Source organism: Canis lupus, chromosome 18 (assembly GCF_011100685.1).
Source record: "Canis lupus familiaris isolate Mischka breed German Shepherd chromosome 18, alternate assembly UU_Cfam_GSD_1.0, whole genome shotgun sequence".
NCBI classification, from domain to species: domain Eukaryota; kingdom Metazoa; phylum Chordata; class Mammalia; order Carnivora; family Canidae; genus Canis; species Canis lupus.
Window position 1 is genome coordinate 25,813,633 of NC_049239.1, and position 23,025 is coordinate 25,836,657.

The window sequence follows — 23,025 nt, forward strand, 5'->3', positions numbered from 1 at the left end:
ACAGGGGAGAGCTCTGTGCCTCCCCAGCCCGGCTCGCGGCTCCCACACACCTGGAAGGCAGAGCCTGACCCTGGGGACCCAGGCTGTGCTGGACTCGTGGCGTCCTTGGGTCAGGGACCCCCCAGGACCCTGGCCAGGCCTTGCTCCTACCAGGCACCAGCACCAGCCAAGCCCGAGGACGTGCCTGCCCCCCAGAGCCCCACACTGGGCAGGGGGCTGGTGTGCTCAGGCCCAGGGCACCGGGGGCTCCCCGCACATCCCCCGGCCCCGGGAGGGAGGTCACAGCATGTCACACACAGGGCTCTTTATTCAAGTCGGCTGCACACAGGCCAGTCTGTGCACCTGGAGCAGAGGGCTGGGGGCTGGGGCGCAGCCGGCGGGCGAGGAGGGGCCCAGGGCGTCCTGCGGGGGCTCTTAGTGGTAGCGGCCGCTCTCCTGCATGACCTGTAACAGGGCCCCGTAGGCCGCGGCATAGGCCATGCCCAGAAGGACAATGGATATGATGCCCAGGACCAGTGCCCAGATGTTGAGGCACCTGGCGGTGGAGGCGAAGCTCTGCGCCCCGGTCAGGTCGCCCACCATCTTCCGGTCCCTGGCCTGGGGACGACACGCAGACAGTGGGGTGAGGGGCGGGTCCTCCCAGACCAGGGACTCAGGGGCGCCCTGGCGGGCCCTGCCCTTCACCCCCACCTGGGACCCCGTCCACCTCCCTGGAGCCTGAGCAGGTCGGGGCCCCGGGGCCTGTCCGTTCTGGGGCCTCCACGTCCTTCCTCGGCCCTCGGCCCCCTCTGGACACCCCGGGGTCACCCCTGCCCGGCTCTGGGCCCCTCCCTGGCCACTCGCCCCGTCAGGCTGAGCAGCGTTCAGGGCAGTGGCTTCCTCTGGCCCAGACTCGGGTTCCAAATTCGATGTGCGGAGGCTCCAGGGGGTAGGAGAGCTTCTGGGGATGGTGGGCACAGGGGGACCCTGCCCTCCGCTGGCACCACGTGTGGCCTCCCCGCGCCTTCCTGGGGCCAGCCACATGGGCCGCGCACTCACCACACACACGTGGGCTCCCGCGAGCGCCCTCTGGGCGGGAGTCCCTGAGGTTGGCACCCTGGGCGGAGGCCCCGGCCCGCACCCACCCACCTTCACGGAGTAGACGAAGGCCACGAAGCCCAGGCAGAACGAGTTCAGGAAGATGGTGTTGAACAGGGACCAGACGACATGGTCGGGCACGACCGTCTCCTCCGGGACGTTGATCACCGTGGTTGTCGCAGGAGCCGTGCTCAGGAGGGCCCCCCGCACGTCCACCTTGTTCTGCATCATCTCTCGAGGGGAGGCACAGGCGTGCCCGGGGAAGAAGAGTGCAGGTGGCCATGTGGCCCCAAGCAGGTGTGGCCGGGAGCTGGGCAGGGCCTGGGGGTAGGTTGGGCTTGGTTTCCTGGTGCTGTGCAGGCTCCGTGGGCGGGGGCTAGGCCGGGCTGCTGAGGCCTGTCACTCACTGTCATCTGCCTGACTCATATCTTATTGTCCTTGATCTATTGTCAAGTCAACGGCCTCACACAAGGTGCTGCTGCACCCACTGGCAGCGGGGGGCCCTGGGCCTCCAGCACATTCCTGCCGTGCATTTGCGGGCCTGGCGCTTAGGTGCAGGATGTGCGTGTGGCACCTGACGTGGGTGCCCTCCGGGTCCGCCGTCGCCGCCCGGGGCCTATGCCAAGCACCTGGTGGTCGTGGGTCCCCGTGCGCCCCTTGGGGCTGCCCTCCGCGGGGCTGCCGCGTGTCTGCGCATCTGGGATTCTCCCTGGGCTCGTGTGCTGCAGCCGCATCTCAGGCGTCTTAGTGTCTGTGGCTGCTTTGTTCCTCCCTGGGGCCCCGGAGACCCTGTCGTGTGGACGCAGGGCCTGTGTCCTGCAGCGGTGACACGCTGGCACGCAGCTGCTGGCACGCGGGCCGCCATGGGCGACGCGGGGCACGGCAGTCCTGGGCACCTCACAGCGGCTCTGCGTCCCCTGTGGGCATCTTCCCTCTGGGCTGCGCCCTCTGTCACCACGGCCGGCCCTCGGTCCTGGGGTTGCAGGGAGGTGACCTGGCCCCGCAGGGCCTCCCGCAGCGCTCAGCTATTGCCCACGTCCTGGGGTGCCCCGAGTACCCAGGCCCGCTGTGGGGGTGCGTGTGTCACCCGGGATCGGGTGCCAGCCACCAGGACTGTGGCCTGCCCGCCACACCACTCCCTGCGCCCCGCTGGCCCCGCGGCTGGTGGCCTTGGGCTCCCCTGAGGCCACAGAGGACAGCCTGCTCCGGGCAGACGTCCCAGCACCGGGTCCCTGCCAGCCGGGAGCACCAGGCCCTGTCCTGTCCCTGGTCCCCCACGGGGCATGGGGCGGGGTCCCGGGAGCTCAGGACTCAGGGGCCTTCGCCAGGTCTCCCGCAGACGCTCGTGTCCCCTTGATCCACTGCAGCGACGTCCTCCTCAGCGCCGGATCTTCCACGTCCGCGTAGACGCGGCCTGTCCTCTTACGGACGGCCTGTTGAGATGAAGCCTCGCGGCTTCCTGGGCCCCGAGCCCCTTCCCTCAGCCCCGCGGCCTTGGACCCGGCTCTTTGGGGTCCTTTCCCGTTGTCCAGGCCACGTCGGACTCTTGCTGGTGCCTGGCGGCTGCTCCTTCCAGAACATGGGCCGTCTTCCCTCGGGTGCCTCAGCGGTTTCTGGTGGAAACTCGGTCCGCAGGACATGCGGCAGCAATTCCGGCTCTGGTTTCCGGTTCCCAGGTTCGTTCTTGCCTCTCGCTCTAACATGAGTGCCTGGCTTGGGTAGTTTTTCTCCCCTGTGACCCCAGCCCAAGGCCACATGTTGTGTTGGCAGGGACGCGGGACCACGTCCTCCTGAGCCCCCCTAACTGGTCACTGATCCCTCTACCATTTCAACCCTGCCTTGTTGTATAAATCGCTCTGCACATTAATCCAACCAAGGTCTGGCTCCTTCGAAGGAATATTTTCTGATGTGAATGTTTGATATTTTTCCGACCCCAGGAATGTTCACTCCACGTATGTATTCCAGGGTTCGTTCTGCGGATGAGCTGACCCACAGCTGAGATTGTGTCTTCCCTGAGTCCCGGCCTGTCCCCCCTTTATTGCGGGCTGCACCGTTTCTGTGAGTCCCCTTGGCTTGAACCTCAGGCTCTGTTGCAGAGGAAAGCAGTGTCTGGGGGAGAGGTCAGGAACTACCTGCTTCTAAGCCCTGCCTCTCTTCCCAGCAAGACATCTGAGCCACTTCCCTGGAGCGGCGGTGGGAACTTGGCTCTGAGGAGCCGAGTGCTCAGTGGACAGAGAGCATTGCTCTCAGGACCCAAAGGACAGCCGGGGTCCCCCATCTCTGTGCTGCAAGGCCCAGGCACAGCTTCTATGCAAAGATGGGGATGGGGAGCTGGGCAGAGGGAGCCCCAGTCTCTGGACTTCACTCTCCTGGGGCTCGGCAGAGACTCAGCAGTAGGCAGCCAGGCAAGGCGAAGTCCCTCCTCCCAGGATGAAGCCCTCTGGATGCTGCTAGGGGAGGGGAGCCCTGTGTCTGGCCTCTTCAGTCTGGAGAGGAGTCTGCACCTTGAGGACCTGGCAGAGTGATGGAGGAAGGGGGAGGGAGAAGGAGGGAAGGGGAAGGGAAGGGGAAGGAGGGTGGGGGAGGAGGAGAGGGGAAAGGAGAGAGGAGTGGGAGGGGGGAGGCAGAGAGTGGGAGAGGGAGAGCAGGAGGGGGAGGGAAAGGGAAGGAGGGGGAGGGAAGGGGAGGGAGGGAGAGGGAAAGAGGGGGAGGGAAGGGGAGGGAGGGAAGGGGAAGGAGGAGGAGGGAAGGGGAAGGAGGGGGAGGGAAGGGGAAGGAGGGGGAGGGAAGGGGAAGGAGGAGAAGGGAAGGGGAGGGAGGGGGAGGGAAGGGGAAGGAGGGGGAGGGAAGAGAAGAGAGGGAAGGGGAGGGAGGAAGGGAAGGAGGGACAGGGAAGGGCAGGGAGGGGGAGGGCAGAGGAGAAAGGGTATAACCTTCCTTCCTAGTCAGCAGTTCTTACTGTTCTAAGTTTTCATAGACGTTCTTGAACCGCGGTTTCTTCACCTGCTGGTCATCCCTACGGCCGTCTCAGGGGGCCTTACGCGCTCACGTCCTGTCACTGTCACCGGCGTGGCTGTGGCATGGGCCGCGCGGGGAGCCGTTCCGAGTGTGTCCGAGGCATTTCTCTGTGGTCTGACGGCCTCACTGACCCGGAGGGAGCTCCAGGGCCCTGGGCCCGGTGAGGGCAGTGGCACCCCAAAGAGGTCGTGCCTCCCTGTGAGACTGGGGCGAGGCTGAGGCTGCCTGGCCCTCCACCGGGGTGTCCACTTGGCCTGCGGGGTGCATTCCAGGACCCAGTGAGAGACTCTGTGCTGCAGGCGGGGTTGCCCAGGTGGGCGCCGGTCGCACCCCGAGTGCACTGACTGCCCTGGGAGCACCTCACCGCCCCTGGGAGCACCTCAGGTATTCTGAAAACGGTTGGCTTTAATGAGGTGACCGGATTGGTCGCAATTGGTCAACTTCTTGTGTGTCCCAAGTGACACAGGTGGAAAGTGGCCCAGGCTGGTGAAAACCTCGCAGCACCCCCAGCCCCCTGCCCCCCCGCCCGACTCTCCGTCATAGCCGGTGGCTGCTGCCTGGCCCGGGCCGTGGCTCCAGGGGTGGGGACACGGAGGGCTGTGGCTTCGGGAGCTGCAGCGGCAGGGACAGGCCACGAGCCAGGCTGTGCCACTGGGAGACACCCGCGGGGAAGGAGGGCAGTGTGGCCCCCGCGGCGGGGAGTCGGGGTGCAGGGGGCTCTCGGGGGCCCCCAGGCCGGGCTCAACCTGGGCAGGTGTGGGGGGCAGTGGGCGAGGCGCCTCCTCCCCGCGCCTCGGGTTTGCCTTATACTCCTTCACTCGTGAGTCATTTCCATTCATTTATTTAATATTTTCACATATGAGCTTTGTGTCTTTCTCGGGATATCATTTGCCACAAGGGTTACGCGTGTTTAACGTACGTAAATATATTAACGAAATATTTCTGACCGGACAGGTATCTTACCGATCTGTTGCGTCAGGATGACCTGGAAGCCCTGCTGAGCAGGAGGTGGTGACCAGGTTGGGGTGCAAGCCGCCGGAGGCTTGAGGCTGGGCCCCCCCAAAGCCTCTGGCAAGGACTGGGCGGCTGTGGGCTGCTGGCGCTGAACGTGGGCACTCACGGCTCACACCCACGGCTCGGCAAGGGCAGCTGAAGCACCGTCGGCGGCCGCCTGGACTCAAGGCCACGGGCCGGACACAGCAGCCTCCCCAAGCGAGCAGGACGAGCCGCGGGCAGGGGCCTCGTCCCCAGGCCGCCAGATCCTGTCGCCGACAATGGCCACTTTCGGACTGGAATTATCGGGCAAAGAGTCACAAATCCCCGGCGCACACGCAGAGGGAAGCATTCGGCCCGGGCTGCTCCCAGGGGCCGGACTTGCTAGATGAAGTTTTCGGGTGTGATCAAGAAACCCCAAGAACTGGTGCCCAACAAGTTAGACAAAATATGAGAATAGTGTTCTACTAAGGGAGACTATAGAGAAGGAGAAAGCACTTTTACAAGAACCAAATAGAGATTCTGAAGTTGGGAAGCGCACTCACGAGCTGAGAAATCACACGGGGCCGGGAGCACATCTGACCCACGGGAAGAGTCCGTGAGCGAGCACGACGGCAGGTAATCGGGGTCACCCCGCCTGAAGAAGGCAGACGAATCGGTTCGGAGGCCTGTGGGATGCCAACCGCGGGACCACGTGCGTGTGAGGGCCCCAGGCAGGCATGAGAGAAAGCACAGAACAAGCATTTGAAGAAAGAATGGCCGAAAGCTTCCCGGATTTGATGGGAAACCTCCCCCCCCCACTAAACCTCACATCTAAGAAGCGCCAGGAATTCAAAGAATGACCCCGAAGAGATGCGCATGTAGTCATAGTCAAACTACCAAAAGTCAAAGACAAAGAAACTCAGGCTCATCCCAGCAGAAAGTGGCGTCTCACTGGGACGTCGTGTCGCATGTGACTCAGGAGGCTCAACACCTCCTCGTGTGCTGCTTGCCGGCCCTCGGACACCTTCCCTGGAGACGCGTCTAGCCAGGCCCTTTGTCATTTTGAACCGGGTCCCCTGTCTTTTTCCCGTAGCCATATCTTGTGTGACCCCTTGAGCCCGTGTGTAGGTGCCGTGTCCGTAAGACTTTGTTTCCTCTGGATCATCTGACCTGCTGGTATGCAGCCGTCCTCGGAATTTCTGTAGTTCTGCTACTGGTGATTATACTGTCCCCGCTTTCATGTCTGATTTTAGAAATCTGAGATTTTTCTCTTCCTACTGCATCTAACTGAAGGTTTGTCAATTTTGTTTGTCTTTTCAAAGAATCCATTTTTGGTTTTGCCGATTTTCTTTATGCCTGCCCTAAGCTGTGTCATTTCCTTCCTTTGGCTTGCATTTTACTTTGCCTTTTTTTTTTTTTTTTTCTGGTTTCTCAAGGTGAAAAGCCCCGTATTGATTTCACATCTTTCTCCTCTTTAAGCGACAGTCTCTGCCTGGAGGCGTTCCCTCCGAGTGCTGCTTGCCCTGCCTCCCCAAGTGTTCACACATTTGGGTTTGGTTTTCACTCATCTCCAAGCACTTTCTGGTCTATCTTGTGATAGACCCTATTCTTCGGGTCTCTGGTTCCGCGGGGAATGTCTCTGTTTTCCTTCTGTCACAGAAATCTAATTGTATTTCATTGGGGTCAGATAATATATTTTGTACGATTTCAACCCTTTTGCATTTATTGAGAATTGTTTTGTAGCCTAACATGTGTCCCACCTGGAGAATATGTCGTGTGCCCATAAGGAGAACATGTGTTATGTTAAGTCTAGTTGGTGTGTACTTGTGAGGCCACCCACAGGATGACACTGTACACCCCCAACCCAAAACTTTTGATTCAAATGTGGAATGTGATGAGGCCACACATCCAAGGGACCGAGACTGGGTGTATTTCTCACACAATGACGCATTACAGGGAGAGCAGGACAGTCCCCAGCAGGTCCAAGAAGGGCTTGAGAGGAGCACCTGGGGGGCTCAGTGGTTGAGCGTCTGCCTTGGGCTCAGGGCGTGACCCCGGGGTCCTGAGATCGAGTCCCTCGTCAGGCTCCCCACATGGAGCCTGCTTCTCCCAAAGCCTGTGTCTCTGCCTCTCTCTGTGTCTCTCATGAATAAATAAATAAAATCCTAAGAAAAAAGAAAAGAAAACAGCTTGGGAGAGTAGAGCAAGGAGGCTGTTCAAGATTTTTATGGTAGCCTAGGGACTGGGGCCGGGGCACGATTTGCCAGGCATGGTTGGAACTCCCCCCCCGCCACCCCCAGTGCCAAAGAAGACAGCACCCAGGCTTTCCCACCAGCCTGAGGCAGAGAAGGAGGAGAAGGAGGAGACTTAGAGCTATCAGCAAAGAAAATGAAATCAGACCTTTGAACACAAGTCACCCCTGCTACCCAACTTTGACTGAATCATGCCTCTTTCACTTAACTTGAGCTTCCTTGAGGGACCCACCATGGCACTCTACGGGCTGCTCGGGGAGGCGGAAGCCCCGTGGAGCGCCCCATTCAGAAGCCCAGCCCTGTGTATCTGAGAAGTGAAACAAGTGTCTTTTCAGTATCAGGATCTGGAACCCTGACGGGGACAAGGAGTGTCTTCGGAGCCTGTACGGTGGTTTCCGTACACACGTGTGCTCGTGTGTTGTGTTTTGAGACGTCTGTGAGGCAAGAGATTCATAATTCAGTTCTTTACCCCCGAGTCTGTAAAATGGGAAGATGGGCCCGTTGTTGGCCATGGCATCTGGTGCTGACTCGATTGCCTGTTCCCCTCCATCCGCATCCTTTCAGGGACGTCCCAATAGAGGACAACAAGCAGCAGCCGTCCTTGAGCTCCACCATGCACGGTGGGGGCTGTGCCATCTGTAAAGCATCCTAACTCTCATTGTGGTTTATAATTTTTATATCCTGTTCATGGATTGGTTGTTGTTTTTTTAAAGATTTATTTATGTATGTATGTATGTATGTATGTATTTATTTATTTATTTATTTATGATAGACACAGAGAGAGAGAGAGAGAGAGAGGCAGAGACACAGGCAGAGGGAGAAGCAGGCTCCATGCAGGGAGCCCGATGTGGGACTCGATCCCGGGACTCCATGATCATGCCTTGGGCCAAAGGCAGGCACTAAACCGCTGAGCCACCCAGGGATCCCAGGATTGGTTGTTTTTTAATTACAAAATGTTCTTCATTGGGGCATCTGGGGGGTTCAGTTGGTTGAGCGTCTTACTCTTGATTTCAGCTCAGGTCATGATCTCAGGGTCTTAGGATGAAGCTCTGCATTGGGCTCCACACTTGGTGTGGGGTCTGCTTGAGAGTCTCTGTCTCCTTCGGCTCCTCACCCCTTTCACACACTCTCTCTCAATAAATAAAAAAAAATCTTTATAAAAAAATACCCTCCATTATACCTGGTGATAACTGCCTTAATGTCCGTGCTGTCTGACGATTAGTCGCACCAGCACAGGCCTCTTCTGGTCACTCTTTTCAGGGTGTTTATCTTCCCAACCTATGTGTGTTGTCGAATCTGAAGGTTATTTCTTGTATATTGTCTTTATCCGGATCACATTTTTGTTTTTCTACCCCCTTCTAGCATTCTGTCTTTTGATTGTTTTACCCATTTACATTTATTTTTTTTTTATTTTTATTTTTTTTGATGTTTTACCCATTTACATTTAATATGATTATTAAGTTAAATGTGACTTTGATTTACCATTTTTTCTAAATGTCTTATTTCCTGTTTTCTTTATTCCTCAGTAACTGCCTTTTCTGCATGAAATATAGATCATTTGTATTTTAACTTCCTTTTCATTGATTTTACTATATATTTTTTGCAAGTTACTTTTTTTTGAAAAAGTGGTTGCTGTGGGGATTAATATTAGCAGTTTAACTTTTAATAAACTGGCTTGAAATAACCCAACTTAATTTCAGTGATATCCAAAACTTTTACCCCTGTGTAGCTCCACTCACTCCTCCATCTTTTGCAACGTTTTCATCAATATAAATCTTTATTCAGTGCGTATATCTGATATAAATACCAGATTTAAAATGTTTCTTAATGCAAATGCCTTTTAAATCAGAAAAAAGTCACAAATGAAAATACATTTATACTGTTTCTTATATTTCCAAATAGAGTTACTTCTATGGATGCTATACTTCTCCCTGTGTATCTGCGTCACCATCTACTGTTTTTTTTAATTTCAGCCTAAAGAACTCCTTTTAGTATTTTTGTTGGCTGGTTCTGCTAGCCTAGAATTATTTCTGGTTTTGTTTATCTCGTAATGTCTAAATTCTCCTTTACTCGTGTGGCTACTGTTGCTGGATATGGGATTCTTGATTGATGGTGACATGTCAGGGCAGGAGCGGGTCTCCATTGTTCTGATGGGGTATCCCTTTCCATCTTACTGGGGATTCCCTGTATGTGATGAGTTGCTCCTCTCTTGGGGCTTTCAAAATTCTCTCTTTGGTTTTACTTTCAGCAGTTTGGTTATATTGTGTCCAGGCTGGGTCTCTTTGCATGAACCCCCTGTGGATTTGTTGAACTTAACGGGATATGCTTTTCACCACATCTGGCAAGTTTTCAGTCCTTATTTCTTTACACACAATTTCTGACCCTCTTCTATCAGTCCTCTCCTTTGGGGATACCCATTATGCATGTGTTAATATGCTTTATGGTGCCCTACAAGCCTTTGAGACTAACTTAATTATTCTTTTGTTGTTGTTGTTCTGTTTTTCAGACTGGATAACCTCCATTGACCTACCTTCCCATTCACGGACTCTTTCTCTGCTGCCTCAAATAGGCTGCTGGCCTCTTCTGTGAAATTTTCATTTTGTGGGGGGTACTTTTCCACTCCGTAATTTCTATTTGGTTCTGTTTGATGACTTTTATTTCCTTATTGATATTTTCTATTTGATGAGAGTTCCTTCTCATACTTTGCTTTATTTAATGCTGTTTCTTTTTGGTCTTCGAACAGATTTCAGATAGCTGATTTAAAGTCTCTTCCTAGCAATTACAATATCCGGGGTTCCTCAGAGATAGTTTCTATGGACTCCTTTTTTTTTTTTTTCTGTGTATGGGTCATAGTTTCTTGTTTATTTGCATTTATCATGATGCTTTGTTGAAAATTAGACTTTTTATTTTTTATTTATTTTTTAATTTTTAAAAAAAATTTTATTTATTTATTATAAGCACACAGAGAGAGAGAGAGAGAGGCAGAGACACAGGCAGAGGGAGAAGCAGGCTCTATGCACCGGGAGCCCGACGTGGGATTCGATCCTGGGTCTCCAGGATCGCGCCCTGGGCCAAAGGCAGGCACTAAACCGCTGCGCCACCCAGGGATCCCGAAAATTAGACTTTTTAAATTTTTTTATTTTTCACAAAAACTGGACTTCTAATATAATACAATATGACAACTTGGGAAACCTCTTCCCCAGGGGGACTATTTTCACCTCTTTGTTGTTATTGCTTCTGTTGGTACTATTCTTTGAAGTAATTCTGTTAAATCTATTTGCTTTATGCTTCCCTGATGAAATCTGGGGTGAGCTAATGTTTGGACAGAGATTGCTCAAACTTCTGAGACCAGTAAGTCCCTATCTTTGTCAAGGGGCTCTGGGAACGTGTTGGGGCCTGCCGGCAGCAATCAATCAGGAAGGTGAGAAGTCTGCCTCCACCTTCACTTCCTGCTTGCCTGTAGGTTAGAGCACAGGGCTCTTGTCAGGTCTTGCCTAGCAGGAGCACCACCCTCCATATGTGCCTGGTTTCTAGAATTCCAGGAATATGTTGGGATTTTGTTTAATTTTTTAGATTTTTAAATTGAGGTGAAATTCACACAACATACAATGACCATTCAAAAGTGTACAATTTAGTGGCATTTAGCATATTCACAATGTTGTGCAACCACAACCTCTCTTTAGTTTCAAAACTTTTTCATCAAGTCCAGAAAAATATCTTGTACCAGTTAAATAATCAGTCTCCATTCCCCTTTTCTCCCATTTCCTGATAACCACTAACCTACTATAAAGGCCTCTGTGGAGTTGTCTATTCTGGATATAGAACATAAAAGAAATCATACAATATGTGACCTTTTGTGTCTGCCTTCTTTTACTGAGCATCATGTTTCTGAGGTTCATCCAAGTCATAGCAGGTGTCAGGACTTTGTTCTTTTTATGTTGAATAATATTCCAGTGAGTAAATGTATCATGGTTTGTTTATCTTTTCATCTGTTGCTGGGTGTTCAGATTGTCTCTTTGGGCAGGAATAATGCTGCCATTACCATTGCATCTAATCTTCCTTTTTTAAGACAAATTTTAAAAAAGATTTTATTTCTTTATTTATTTGACAGAGAGAGAGAGCCCACAAGCAGGGGGTGCTGACAGGCAGAGGGAGACGCAGGCTCTCCGCCGAGCAGGGAGCCCAATGTGGGGCTGGATCCTGGGACCCTGGGATCATGACCCGAACCCAAGGCAGCTGCTCAACCCACTGAGCCACCCAGGCGCTCCACATATATGCTTCCTGATGGACATGTTTTCACTCCTCTTGGATAGACACCTTGGGTTGGAACTGCTGGGTCCCATGGCGACTCTATGTTAGGGTTAATGGCAGCTGCACCACTTTATACTCCCACTAGCAAGGCTTCTTACTTTTCCACACCCTCATCAACACTTGCTATGTTCTGTTTTATTGGTAAAAGCCATCCTAAGGGATATGAAGTGATTTCTCATTGTGGTTTTGATTTGCATTTCCTTAGTGACCAATGATGCTGAATATCTTTTCATGTGCTGGCTGGTCATTTGTGCATCTTCTTGGGAGAAATGTTGATTCAAGCACTTTGCACATTTAAAAATTGTTGGAGAGATGTCTGGGTGGCTCAGTGGTTGAGTGTCTGCCTTTGGCTCGGGGTGTGATCCTGGGGCCCGGGATAAAATCCCACCTCGGGCTCCCCGCATAGAGCCTGCTTCTCCCTCTCCCTGTGTCTCTGCCTCTCTCTCTCTGTGTGTGTCTCTCATGAATAAATAAGTAAAATCATAAATAAATAAATAAATAAATAAATAAATAAATAAATAAATAAATAAAATTGTTGGAAATTTTCAAAGCCTCCTATGGATGTCTCACTCCCACCCCCAGCTTTTCCTCTTGAATTTTCTGATTAGCTTATTGCTTGCCCCCAAATACCCTCTACTGCCTCAAGCAGCCATGATGTTAAACACTTGCTCCTCAAATTTTTAAACAAAAGTCCACAGAGAGAAGTGTCCACCCTGTGCAGGCTCTGAGTGAGCCTGGATGAGAAGACCATTTTGACTAGTGTCTCCAGGGCGGGCGTTGGCACATAGCTCAAATAGTGACAGTTCCCTAGGAAGGAGCCCCAAGCCTGCTGTGGTCCACCTGCCCGGGAGGGCTGGGTGCTTGTTGGCTTCGTGAAACTGAGCAAAGGGAGCTTCACCAACCTGCAGGGAGAGCCTTCTCAGCCCCACCATTCCCAAAATGAAGAGCTGCACACATTGCCTGTGGTTTCTACGTAGCTAGCATGTCCCAGATTGCAACTCTCTGCTATTCCTGAATAAACCCGTTTTGCTGGTAAAACAACTGACAGTTTCATTTTTAGGATCAACAGTTTTAAATTACCAAAGGGTTGGTGTGAGTGGTAGACGGGAGTATGGCAAGTTAAAACACTGCAAATCTCACTGTTTTGATTAAAAAAAAAAAAAAATGGGAGCTTTTCTTGATTAAATCACACCCAGAGAGTTTAAGAATTTTGCTAATTTCCAGAGTTCTGAAAAGTTCTGTTCTTACAAGTTTCACTTTTTCTCATTGCCTTTCTGGCAGAGAGGTTTTGGAAAGTAGAACCTGTTTTACTTACCCGCACCCAGTATACATTTGTAACCTACCATGTCCACCTTCAAGTAATAGGACACTGCTCCAGAGATGGTGCAGGGACTCCGACGCTGTTCCCAATTCTTCCCTCCTGGCCCTTGAACATTGCTGTGATTCATCTTGCTTAGCTTTCTTTGTGCCGTGATAACCTAATACACCACCACTACGAACTAACCTAATAGCTATTCTTCTCATTTAATTAAGAACAAGAAATAGAATATTTTCTTTTACGTTCATTTATTTCTTCTCTGATGCACTTTCTTCATGGAGATTAAAGTTTCTGACCTCTGTATAGTTTTATTTCTGCCCGAAAAATTTCTTCTAACATTTCTTACAGGGTAGGTCTGCTGACAAATTCCTTGTTTTTGTTTGAGAAAATACATTTCAATCTCACCTTCAAGGAATAATTTCATTAAATGTGGAATTCTATGTAAATAGTTATTTTTCTTCTTTCAACATTGTCAATATTTCACTCCACTTCTTGCTGGCATCGTTTCAGAGCTGACGTTTGGTGCAATTCTTTGATTTTCTATAGATCAGGTGTATTGGTTTAGGTATTGGTTTTTAAATCTGGCTTTTTTCAATATCTTTGCACTTTGTATAGGATATGTCTTCAGGTGGAGTTTTTTTCCCCATTGTGAAATATCCCATTGGTGATGCTTTTCCCCTTAAAATCTACGTTGTTCAGTATTATTACAAGTGTACCAGCAACCTTTTGGGTAATGTTCCCTGATGTTTCCTTGCATTTTTATAAAATCTAGTCTCTTCCATCCTTATCTTAAAATATGTGTCTTACAAGAAGAATAAAGGGTTTTATTTTAAATCAATTCTAGCATTCAATGAATTTAGTTCAAATATGCCTGACGTGTTATTATTTGACTTTCCCTGATGTAGTGTGCTTCTCTTTAGTCTCCTTTCTTACTCTTTTGCTTAGATAATTCGTCATTCGACCTTCATTTTATAATGATTTACACACTTTCCCTGTACTCGAAATGCTTAACTTACAGGTTACAACATGCAGTTCAGATTTATTAACTCCCAATATATGTTAGTTATGTAAGTATTTCCTGGCAGTGAAACCACCTTAAGAACTTTAAACCTTGTTATCTGCCCAACCACACCTTATCTTTTTTATTTGCATTTTATTTCTACATGTGCACCTGCTATTTATAGTCTACATGTAATTCAAATATTAATTTTTTCTGATATCTCACTTGATAGCTGCATATTGAGTGATATATTGTTATATATAGCTCTATTTACCTATTTTATCTTCCATTATCAATCTCTAGATTAATTCCACTCTGATCATAGAGCATATTATCAATTATTTAAATATTTGAAATTGTTTTATATTTGCTACACTTAGCAAATGCAGAATTGTAACAATTCCATGATTTCAAGTATATCATATATTCGTGATACACACATCGTGGGTATATTTATCAATCTATATATGGACATGTGCATGTATGTATAGAGTACAGTGTTCATAGAGCTGATTAGGTCAATTATCTTATTGTTTTGTTCAGATGTGTGATAATATTACTAAGTCTCTAAATTTTTACATATTTTTTTTCCTATCAAATTTGTCCTATCAGCCCTGAGGGATTTGTGTTAAATACTCACATTGTGATTATGTTTTCATTCCTTTCTTCTTGTGTTCCATTTCAATGTATATGTGTTAAAATCACATATTTATACTTTTTTAAGATTTTATTTATTTATTCATGAGGGATACAGAGAGAGAGAGAGGCAGAGACACAAGCAGAGGGAGAAGCAGGCTCCATGCAGGGAGCCCGACGTGGGACTGGATCCCAGGTCTCCTGGGCTGACGGCATCCCTAAACTGCTGGGCCACTAGGGCTGCCCTATATTTAGACTTTTAAATGGGATACTTCATCAACTAACATTGAATATAATTATTGATTTTTTAATTATATTTCTCATGTTCTACTTTTGCACATTGTATTTATTGTTTCATTTTAGCTTCTATTTTTAAAAATATTTTTTTTATTTATTTGAGAGAGAGAGAGTGAGCATGAGCAGGGGGAGGAACAAAGGGAGAGGGAGAAGCAGACCCCTTGCTGAGCAGAGCACCCCACATGGGGCTCCATCCCAGGACCCTGAGATCATGACCTGAGCTGAAAGCAGACACTCAACTGATTGAACCAACCTCGCGCCCCTTAGCTTCTATTGTTAAACATGGTTTTAGCTAGCTATTGTAAAATAATGCCACTTAAAAAAGCCTCCATAGCACAGAAGATAAGCATTTACTTCTGGCATATTAAATTGTGGGTCAGTGGTCATGGCTTTGCCTTAGGGTTGGTGCTAGGGCAAGCCACCTTCCTAAAGCTTATTTTTGGCTATAGTAGAGTTTGCAAGAGTGTAAACCCCATATATAAACACTTTTAAAACACTGCTCACTTCACATTTATTGATTTTACATTGGCCAAAACATGTCCTGTAGCCAGATACGATGTCCAGGACAGAGCACCTGACAAGGTGCACAGGACATGAGGCTCAGACCACCTGTTCACCAGCTCACCTGAGCACCTAGTGTCCTCTTGCCTTTTTGTCCTATGGTCCTACCATTGCTATGTCTCGCAATTATGGAATGAATGATACTTTGTTGTATAAACCCTTGTCAAGATTTTCTCTCTCCAGAGTGGGTCAATTCTCTACTCCACATCCCATCAGGACTGACACCAGCCTGGGACTCAGGGGCACATGGTCAGGCTTCCGTTGGTATTTCTGCAGGTATGTCCTTGGGCCTCTGGTAGACTCTGAGCACTGACTGGCATCCTGTCAGATGTTCCACCCGCTTCTTGGAGGAGGCTCTCTGCTACCAGTGGAACCTCCAGGTCTATTTGGATGGGGTCAAGACCCACTTGCTCAAGACTACTCTGTCCTTCATGTTGACCAAAGCTTATGCTCTGGAAGTATGGTCAAATATAAAATGATAAAGGTTAAAGAGAAGGGTTTTCTAAAGATAAAGAGTTTGGTCAATAACAAAGAGTTATTATGCCATATTTTAGACTTTGGCTTTTAAGTTGATTTGAGTAATAGTTTTCATTTTTCCCATCTGTCAACACTGATTGGTATATAGATCAACTAATCCTAAATCAACAGAAAAACCACATGGTTTCTGAGACGTTTCCAGGTAGGAAGGCCACTGAGGCCCACAAGACAACTTCTGAGGCATGGACAGGTTAAGGGAGCACAGCCACAGCATGGGTCACATTCAGGCCCCTGGCTGGGGCTGGGGCAGGAACCACTGGGGGACCCTTCAAGCCTTGGACAGGACAGACATGGACCTGATAAAGGCCCAAGGGACCAGCATAGGAATGATCCGGGCACCACAGCTGCCTCCAAGGCTCTGCTCTCATCCCCACCCTCATGCCTAGAGTGCCCAATCCGTGAGTGCCCGGACTGAGGACCAGGGAATGGCATTCGTGGGCAGTGAAGGATTATCCTTCCTCCCATATTCACCCACAATTTGCATAATTAGTTTATAGGTAAAGAAAGGTTTATACTAAATAATGTTAAAATTTAAAACTTAAAACAAGGTACATTTTATGTTATATATACTTCATCACAATTAAAAAATTGATTTTGACAGTTTATTCATTGATTATGTGGGGCAATGGACTTTGGAGTTCCCAAATTTTTCCTACATGATTTAATTTTAACAATAGTTATGTTTCACAATCAGCTTTTACAAGTTAGTAGGAGCTCCACCACTCTTCTGCTATAGGGCATACGTCAAGCCAGAGAAGGTGTATCCTATTTGGGGATCAACATCTTAACATCTTTGTGCTTGCCCCTAGAGCCCAGGCAGGAACAGAGGGACAGGTGTGGGACAGCAGGGGTAGGTGACACAGGTAGTGCAAACTGCCTGTTTGATCTGGAATGTTCCACCTCCATCCTCTAGTGCATTGGTGCTGGGCCCACCTCAAAGCTCTGACTGGATGGGTCTGATACAACCCTGCTCATGGTGAGCAGGTCTGCCATCAGGTCACCTGGCCAGCTGCATCACAATGGCTCTTACTCAGAAAGCCACTGCGTGAGGATGAACCAACCACCAATTATTTCTATTCCCATTACTGGTCTGAGGAATGGAAAATACCTCCTGAGAGGGGTCAGAGGCCCCACTTAGAGTTTGATTTGGGCTAAGATTCCTTTCAGAACTTGGCTTCCATGTGCCCTCATGCAGTCACATTTTGCCATTTTGTCATCTGTCAGTCTTTTTGCCATGCACAACCCCCATTTTATTGTTTTTACACATTTCAGCTGGCTTTATCTCTACTGACATACACAAGTCTTAGTTGTTCAACTTTGAAACCAGGAGGCACCCATGTAGCTCACACATTTACCATGGTGTAGAGCATTCTAGTGTTGGATCTAGCTCCTGACAATGTACAGGAGCTCCTCTGTCAACTACCAGGAACTTCTGTGTCTGTGTGAAACAAACATTATCATCCTATAGAAAAATGGTGGGACGGGAGATCCCAAAAGCCCGTCCTTCCACCATTGCAGCAAATAAACTGGGAAAAATTATCTTAGTCAACATTTTCGGACTCTGGAATGTAGTAAAAGTGTACAGAAATCAGAGGAATGGTTAATCAAGAAAAAAGTAGTGAAATCTGAGTACAGAGGTTTGTGGCATTTTAACTTTCTTTGGCCCCACTCTCACTTCCCAGCTGGAAAGTTTGCAATGTCTCAAACTCTTCCAAAAGTTTGAAGAAGAAGGAACACTTCTTATGTCACTGTTGAGGCCAGCATGATCCCGACACCAAAGTCAGACGAAGATACTGCAAGAGGAGAAAACCACAGACCAATATATCCTTTATGAATGTAGATGGAAAAATACTCAGCTTATTAGCAATCTGATTTCAGCAACATATCAGAAAGATTATCTACCATGACCAAATGGGATTTGTCCCAGAGATATAAGGGTGGCTTAAGAGATAAAACACAATTATTATATTCCTCAAAAAATTAAAATAGAAATACCATATGACCCAGTAATTCTACTGAAATTCCAGTGAGTATTTACTCAGGGAAACTGGAAACAGGAATTCAAAAAGATCCCTGCACCCCTGTGTTCATTGCAGCATTACTGACAATGGCTAAGGTGTGGAAGCAGCCCAAGTGTCCATCGACAGACGAATGGATAAAGAAGATGATGTTTTTATATGATGAAACATTACACAGGTATTAAAAAATTAAACCTTGCCATCCATGACAACGTGGGTAACATAGAGAGTGTTATGCTAAATGAAATAAATCCGAAAAAGAGAAATACTGTATGATTTCACTCATATGTGGAATCTAAAAAACAAAACAAGCAAATAAAAAGCAGAATCAGACCCAATAGTGCAGAGAACAAACTGATGGTTGTCAGAGGGGAGGCAGAAGGGGGATGAACAGAAGGCAGTCCGATCCAGGGTTCCAGTTATGGAGGAACGAATCACAGAAATGAGAGGCACGGCAGAGCAAATACAGAGCGAATACAGTCAATGGCATTGTTTTTTTAAAACAATATTTTTATTTATTTATGAGAGACAAAGAGAGGCAGAGGGAGAAGCGGGCTCTTCACAGGGAGCCCGAAGCAGAACTCGATCCCAGGACCCCGAGATCACGCCCTGAGCCCGAAGAAGACGCTCAACCGTTGAGCCACCCGGGCACCCCTAGTCAATGACATTGCTGTAGTGTTGTATGGTGACAGATGGCAGCTACATTTATGGTGAGCATGGCGTAACACAGCCTTGTTGAATCACTGTGTTGTACACTTGAGACTAATCTAACATTGTGTGTCAATGTACCTCAATTTAAAAAACCAATCAGGGCAGCCCGGGTGGCTCAGCGGTTCAGCGCCGCCTTCAGCCCAGGGCCTGATCCTGGAGACTCGGGATCGAGTCCCACGTCGGGCTCCCCGCATGGAGCCTGCTTCTCCCTCTGCCTGTGTCTCTGCCTCTCTCTCTCTCTCTCTCTCTCATGAACAAATAAAATCTTAAAAAAAACAAAAACAAAAACAGGGACGCCTGGGTGGCTCAGCGGTTGGGCGTCTCCCTTCGGCCCAGGACGTGACCCTGGAGACCTGGGATTGAGTCCGAAGTCGGGCTCCCTGCATGGAGCCTCCTTCTCCATCCATCTGTGTCTCTGCCTTTCTCTCTGTATCTCTCATGAATAAATAAATAAAATATTTTAAATTTAAAAAATCTTTAAAAAAACAATCAAAATAATATTCTATATTAACAGAATGAAATAAAAACACCACGTGTTCATCTCAATTACTGCAGAAAAGCATTTGACAAAATCCTTTCATGATAAAAACACACACACAAAAACTAGAAATAGAAGGGAGATTCCTCAACCTAATTAAGGACATCTATGGACAATCACAGCTGACATTTAACCAAGTAGGTACAAGACTTGTTTACTGAAAACTACAAAATACTGCTGAAAAGAAACAAAGAAGTGTAAAGAAATGAAATCCATTCCGTTGTGCACAGATCTGAACTCTTAATACGGTTAAGATGGCAATACTGACTAAATTTATCTGCAGTTTCAATGCACCCGCTATCGAAATTCCTACCGCATTTTTTTTTTCAGAAATGGACAAGCTGATCCTGAAATTCAGAGGCCAATTATCAGACCAACAATCTTGAAAAAGCGGAATAAAGTAAGGGGCTCACATTTCGTGGTTTCAAAGCTTACTAGGAAGCTACTGTAATCAAGACAGTGCGGCCCTGGCCCGAGGACAGACATACAGGCCCGCGGGACAGAGTTCAGAGTCCAGCCATAAACCCCCACCGACGGCAAGCTGACCTTCAGCCAGGGCGCCAACACCTTTCCACACACGACGCTAACCGAGATCCGCCTGGAAAGGAATGAAGTCGGACCTCCGTCCTACAAACTATACACAAATTAACTCAAAATGGGCCCAAGACCCAACATGAGAGCTAAAACTACAAAACTGTTAGAAACATCAGTGTAGGGATCCCTGAGTGGCGCAGCGGTTTGGCGCCTGCCTTTGGCCCAGGGCGCGATCCTGGAGACCCGGGATCGAATCCCACGTCGGGCTCCCGGTGCATGGAGCCTGCTTCTCCCTCTGCCTGTGTCTCTGCCTCTCTCTCTCTCTCTCTCTCTCTCTCTCTCTCTGTGACTATCATAAATAAATAAATAAATAAATAAATAAATAAATAAATAAATAAAAAAGAAACATCAGTGTAAATACTTGTGACCTTGGCTTAGGCAATGCTGTTCTTAAACATAACATGAGCAATAAGAGAACGGACGAATTGCACTTTGACAAGTTAAAATGTTTGCACCTCGAAGACCACGCTCAGGACAGTGAGAACGCGGAAGAGCAACGCACGCTCGCGGCTCACGGATCCCACAAGGGCCAGGAGTTCAGAGCTCAGTCCCACAGGAACACAAGCAGCTGCACGAGTGAAAGGACAGAGGGACAGAGACTTGCCCAGACTTCCTGCGGCCAAACCGGGATAAGCGATGAGGATGTGAGGAGGCACAGGGAGAGCATCGCCCGAGGAAACCCACGCAGACCACAGCGACCGCCACCGACAGATAACGGACCGGCGCTTGCCTGGTGTAACGTAAAAATAAGTGTTGGTGAGAATATGGAGAAACAGAGACTGTCACGCAATGTGGGTGGAAATAGCTTGAAAGATCCTCAAAAAGGACTGAGCCTGGGGGCTCGGTCGGGTAAGCAGCCGACTCTTGGTGTCACCCCAGGTCATGATCTCAGGGTCCTGGGATGGAGCCCCCGGTCAGGCTCCGCGTTCAGCAGGGAACCTGCTCAAGATTCTCCCCCTCCCGCCCCTTCCCTGCTGTCTGCTCATTCTCTCTAAAATGAATAAATAATCTTTAAAAAAATCACACAGGCAGCCCGGGGGGCTCAGCGGTTTAGCGCGATCTTCAGCCCAGGGCGTGACCCCAGGGTCCCGGGATCGAGTCCCATGTCGGGCTCCCTGCATGGGGCCTGCTTCCCCCACGCCTGTGTCTCTGCCTCTCTCTCACGCTCTGCCTCTCATGAATAAGCAAATAAAATCTTAAAAAAACGCACATTAAGTTGTGACATGACCCAGTCATTCCTCAGAGCACCAAAAACGTGTCCGTGTAAACCTGCACTCAACTCTTCCCAACAGCATTACTCATAAGAGCCAAAAATGGGAAATACTGAAATGTCCATCAATTAATCAATATTGAATAAGGACAGTACGTTACAATCGTACAGTACAACATTTATCCGCCATAAAAAGGAAGGAGTTCGGATTCATTGAGCTCGTCCATTTATGAGAAATGCCCGACAGAAGGGAAGCGGAACAGACAGGCAGCTCAAGGAAGTAGGGGCGAGGAAATGTGGTTTCTGCCTTGTGGGTACCTGTTTCTTTTGCCCAAAAGGAAACGTTCAGAGCAATAGGACTGTGACACCTACGACACCAAGACACATGAAAAGTCACAAACGCTGCACATTTTCCATTGGTAAAATGACGAGTTCTGTTATGCAAATTTTATCTCATTAAAAAATTAAACCATATCACCTTTAAATAAAATAAATGCTAGTAAATGTTAAGCAAAACACATTCCTTGGCAAGGACTTGAGCCCCTTTCCCTTTCCCTGTGCAGGTGAGGGGCGGCTACCTTAGTGCCACGGAGGGCGCTGCCCAGGTGAGCTCCTGCCCGACCCCACCTGAGCGGGCTCAGGGGCGGGGGTCACGGGGGAGAAAAACTACCCAAGCCAGGCACTCATGTTAGAGCGAGAGGCAAGCACGAATCCGGGAACCGGAAACCAGAGCCGGGATTGCTGCCGCATGTCCTGCGGACCGAGTTTCCACCAGAAACCGCTGAGGCACCCGAGGGAAGACGGCCCATGCTCTGGAGGGAGCAGCCGCCAGGCACCATTAAGAGTCCGACGTGGCCTGGACAACGGGAAAGGACCCCAAAGAGCCGGGTCCAAGGCCGCGGGGCTGAGGGAAGGGGCTCGGGGCCCAGGAAGCCGCGAGGCTTCTTCCCAACAGGCCGTCCGTAAGAGGACAGGCCGCATCTACGCGGACGTGGAAGATCTGGCGCTGAGGAGGACGTCGCTGCAGTGGATCAAGGGGACACGAGCGTCTGTGGGAGACCCGGCGAGGGCCCCAGAGTCCTGAGCTCCCGGGATCCCGCCCCGCGCCCCGTGGGGGACCAGGGACAGGACAGGGCCTGGCGCTCCCGGCTGGCAGGGACCCGGTGCTGGGACGTCTGCCTGGAGCAGGCTGTCCTCCGCGGCCTCAGGGGAGCCCAAGGCCACCAGCCGCTGGGGCCAGTGGGGCGTGGGGAGTGTGTGGCGGGCAGGCCGCGGTCCTGGTAGCTGGCACCTGATCCCGGGGGACACACTCACCCCCACAGCGGGCCTGGGTGCTCGGGGCACCCCAGGACGTGGGCAATAGCTGAGCGCTGCGGGAGGCCCTGCGGGGCCAGGTCACCTCCCTGCAACCCCAGGACCGAGGGCCGGCCGTGGTGACAGAGGGCGCAGCCCAGAGGGAAGACGCCCACAGGGGACACAGAGCTGCTGCGAGGTGCCCAGGACGGCCGCGCGCCAGCATGTCACCGCTGCAGGACACAGGCCCTGCGTCCACACGAAAGGGTCTCCGGGGCCCCAGGGAGGAACAAAGCAGCCACAGACACTAAGACGCCTGAGATGCGGCTGCAGCACACGAGCCCAGGGAGAATCCCAGATGCGCAGACACGCGGCAGCCCCGCGGAGGGCAGCCCCAAGGGGCGCACGGGGACCTGCGACCACCAGGCGCTGGGCACAGGCCCCGGGCGGCGACGGCGGACCCGGAGGGCACCCACGTCAGGTGCCACACGCACGTCCTGCACCTAAGCGCCAGGCCCGCAAATGCACGGCAGGAATGCGCCGGAGGCCCAGGGCCCCCCGCTGCCAGTGGGTGCAGCAGCACCTTGTGTGAGGCCGTTGACGGGACAATAGATCAAGGCCAATAAGATATGAGTCACGCAGACGACAGTGAGTGACAGTTAGGCCAAGCAGCCCGGCC

General features: G+C 50.0%; 1 protein-coding gene and 1 long non-coding RNA gene across 2 annotated transcripts; one reads left to right on the forward strand and one right to left on the reverse strand.

The window, feature by feature from the left end:
• Positions 1-289: 289 nt before the first annotated feature.
• Positions 290-1,384, reverse strand: LOC483396 (interferon-induced transmembrane protein 1-like). Its single transcript, XM_038562905.1, has 2 exons — positions 1,129-1,384; positions 290-597 (listed from the first exon to the last, which is right to left on the reverse strand). Exons 1-2 carry the CDS (start codon positions 1,306-1,308, stop codon positions 415-417), a joined length of 363 nt encoding a protein of 120 aa, XP_038418833.1. The 5' UTR covers positions 1,309-1,384; the 3' UTR covers positions 290-414.
• On the forward strand, positions 961-6,781 carry LOC119864193. Its single transcript, XR_005373267.1, has 3 exons — positions 961-2,753; positions 3,043-3,135; positions 5,050-6,781. It is a non-coding gene; the product is annotated as an uncharacterized LOC119864193 (long non-coding RNA).
• Positions 6,782-23,025: the final 16,244 nt, after the last annotated feature.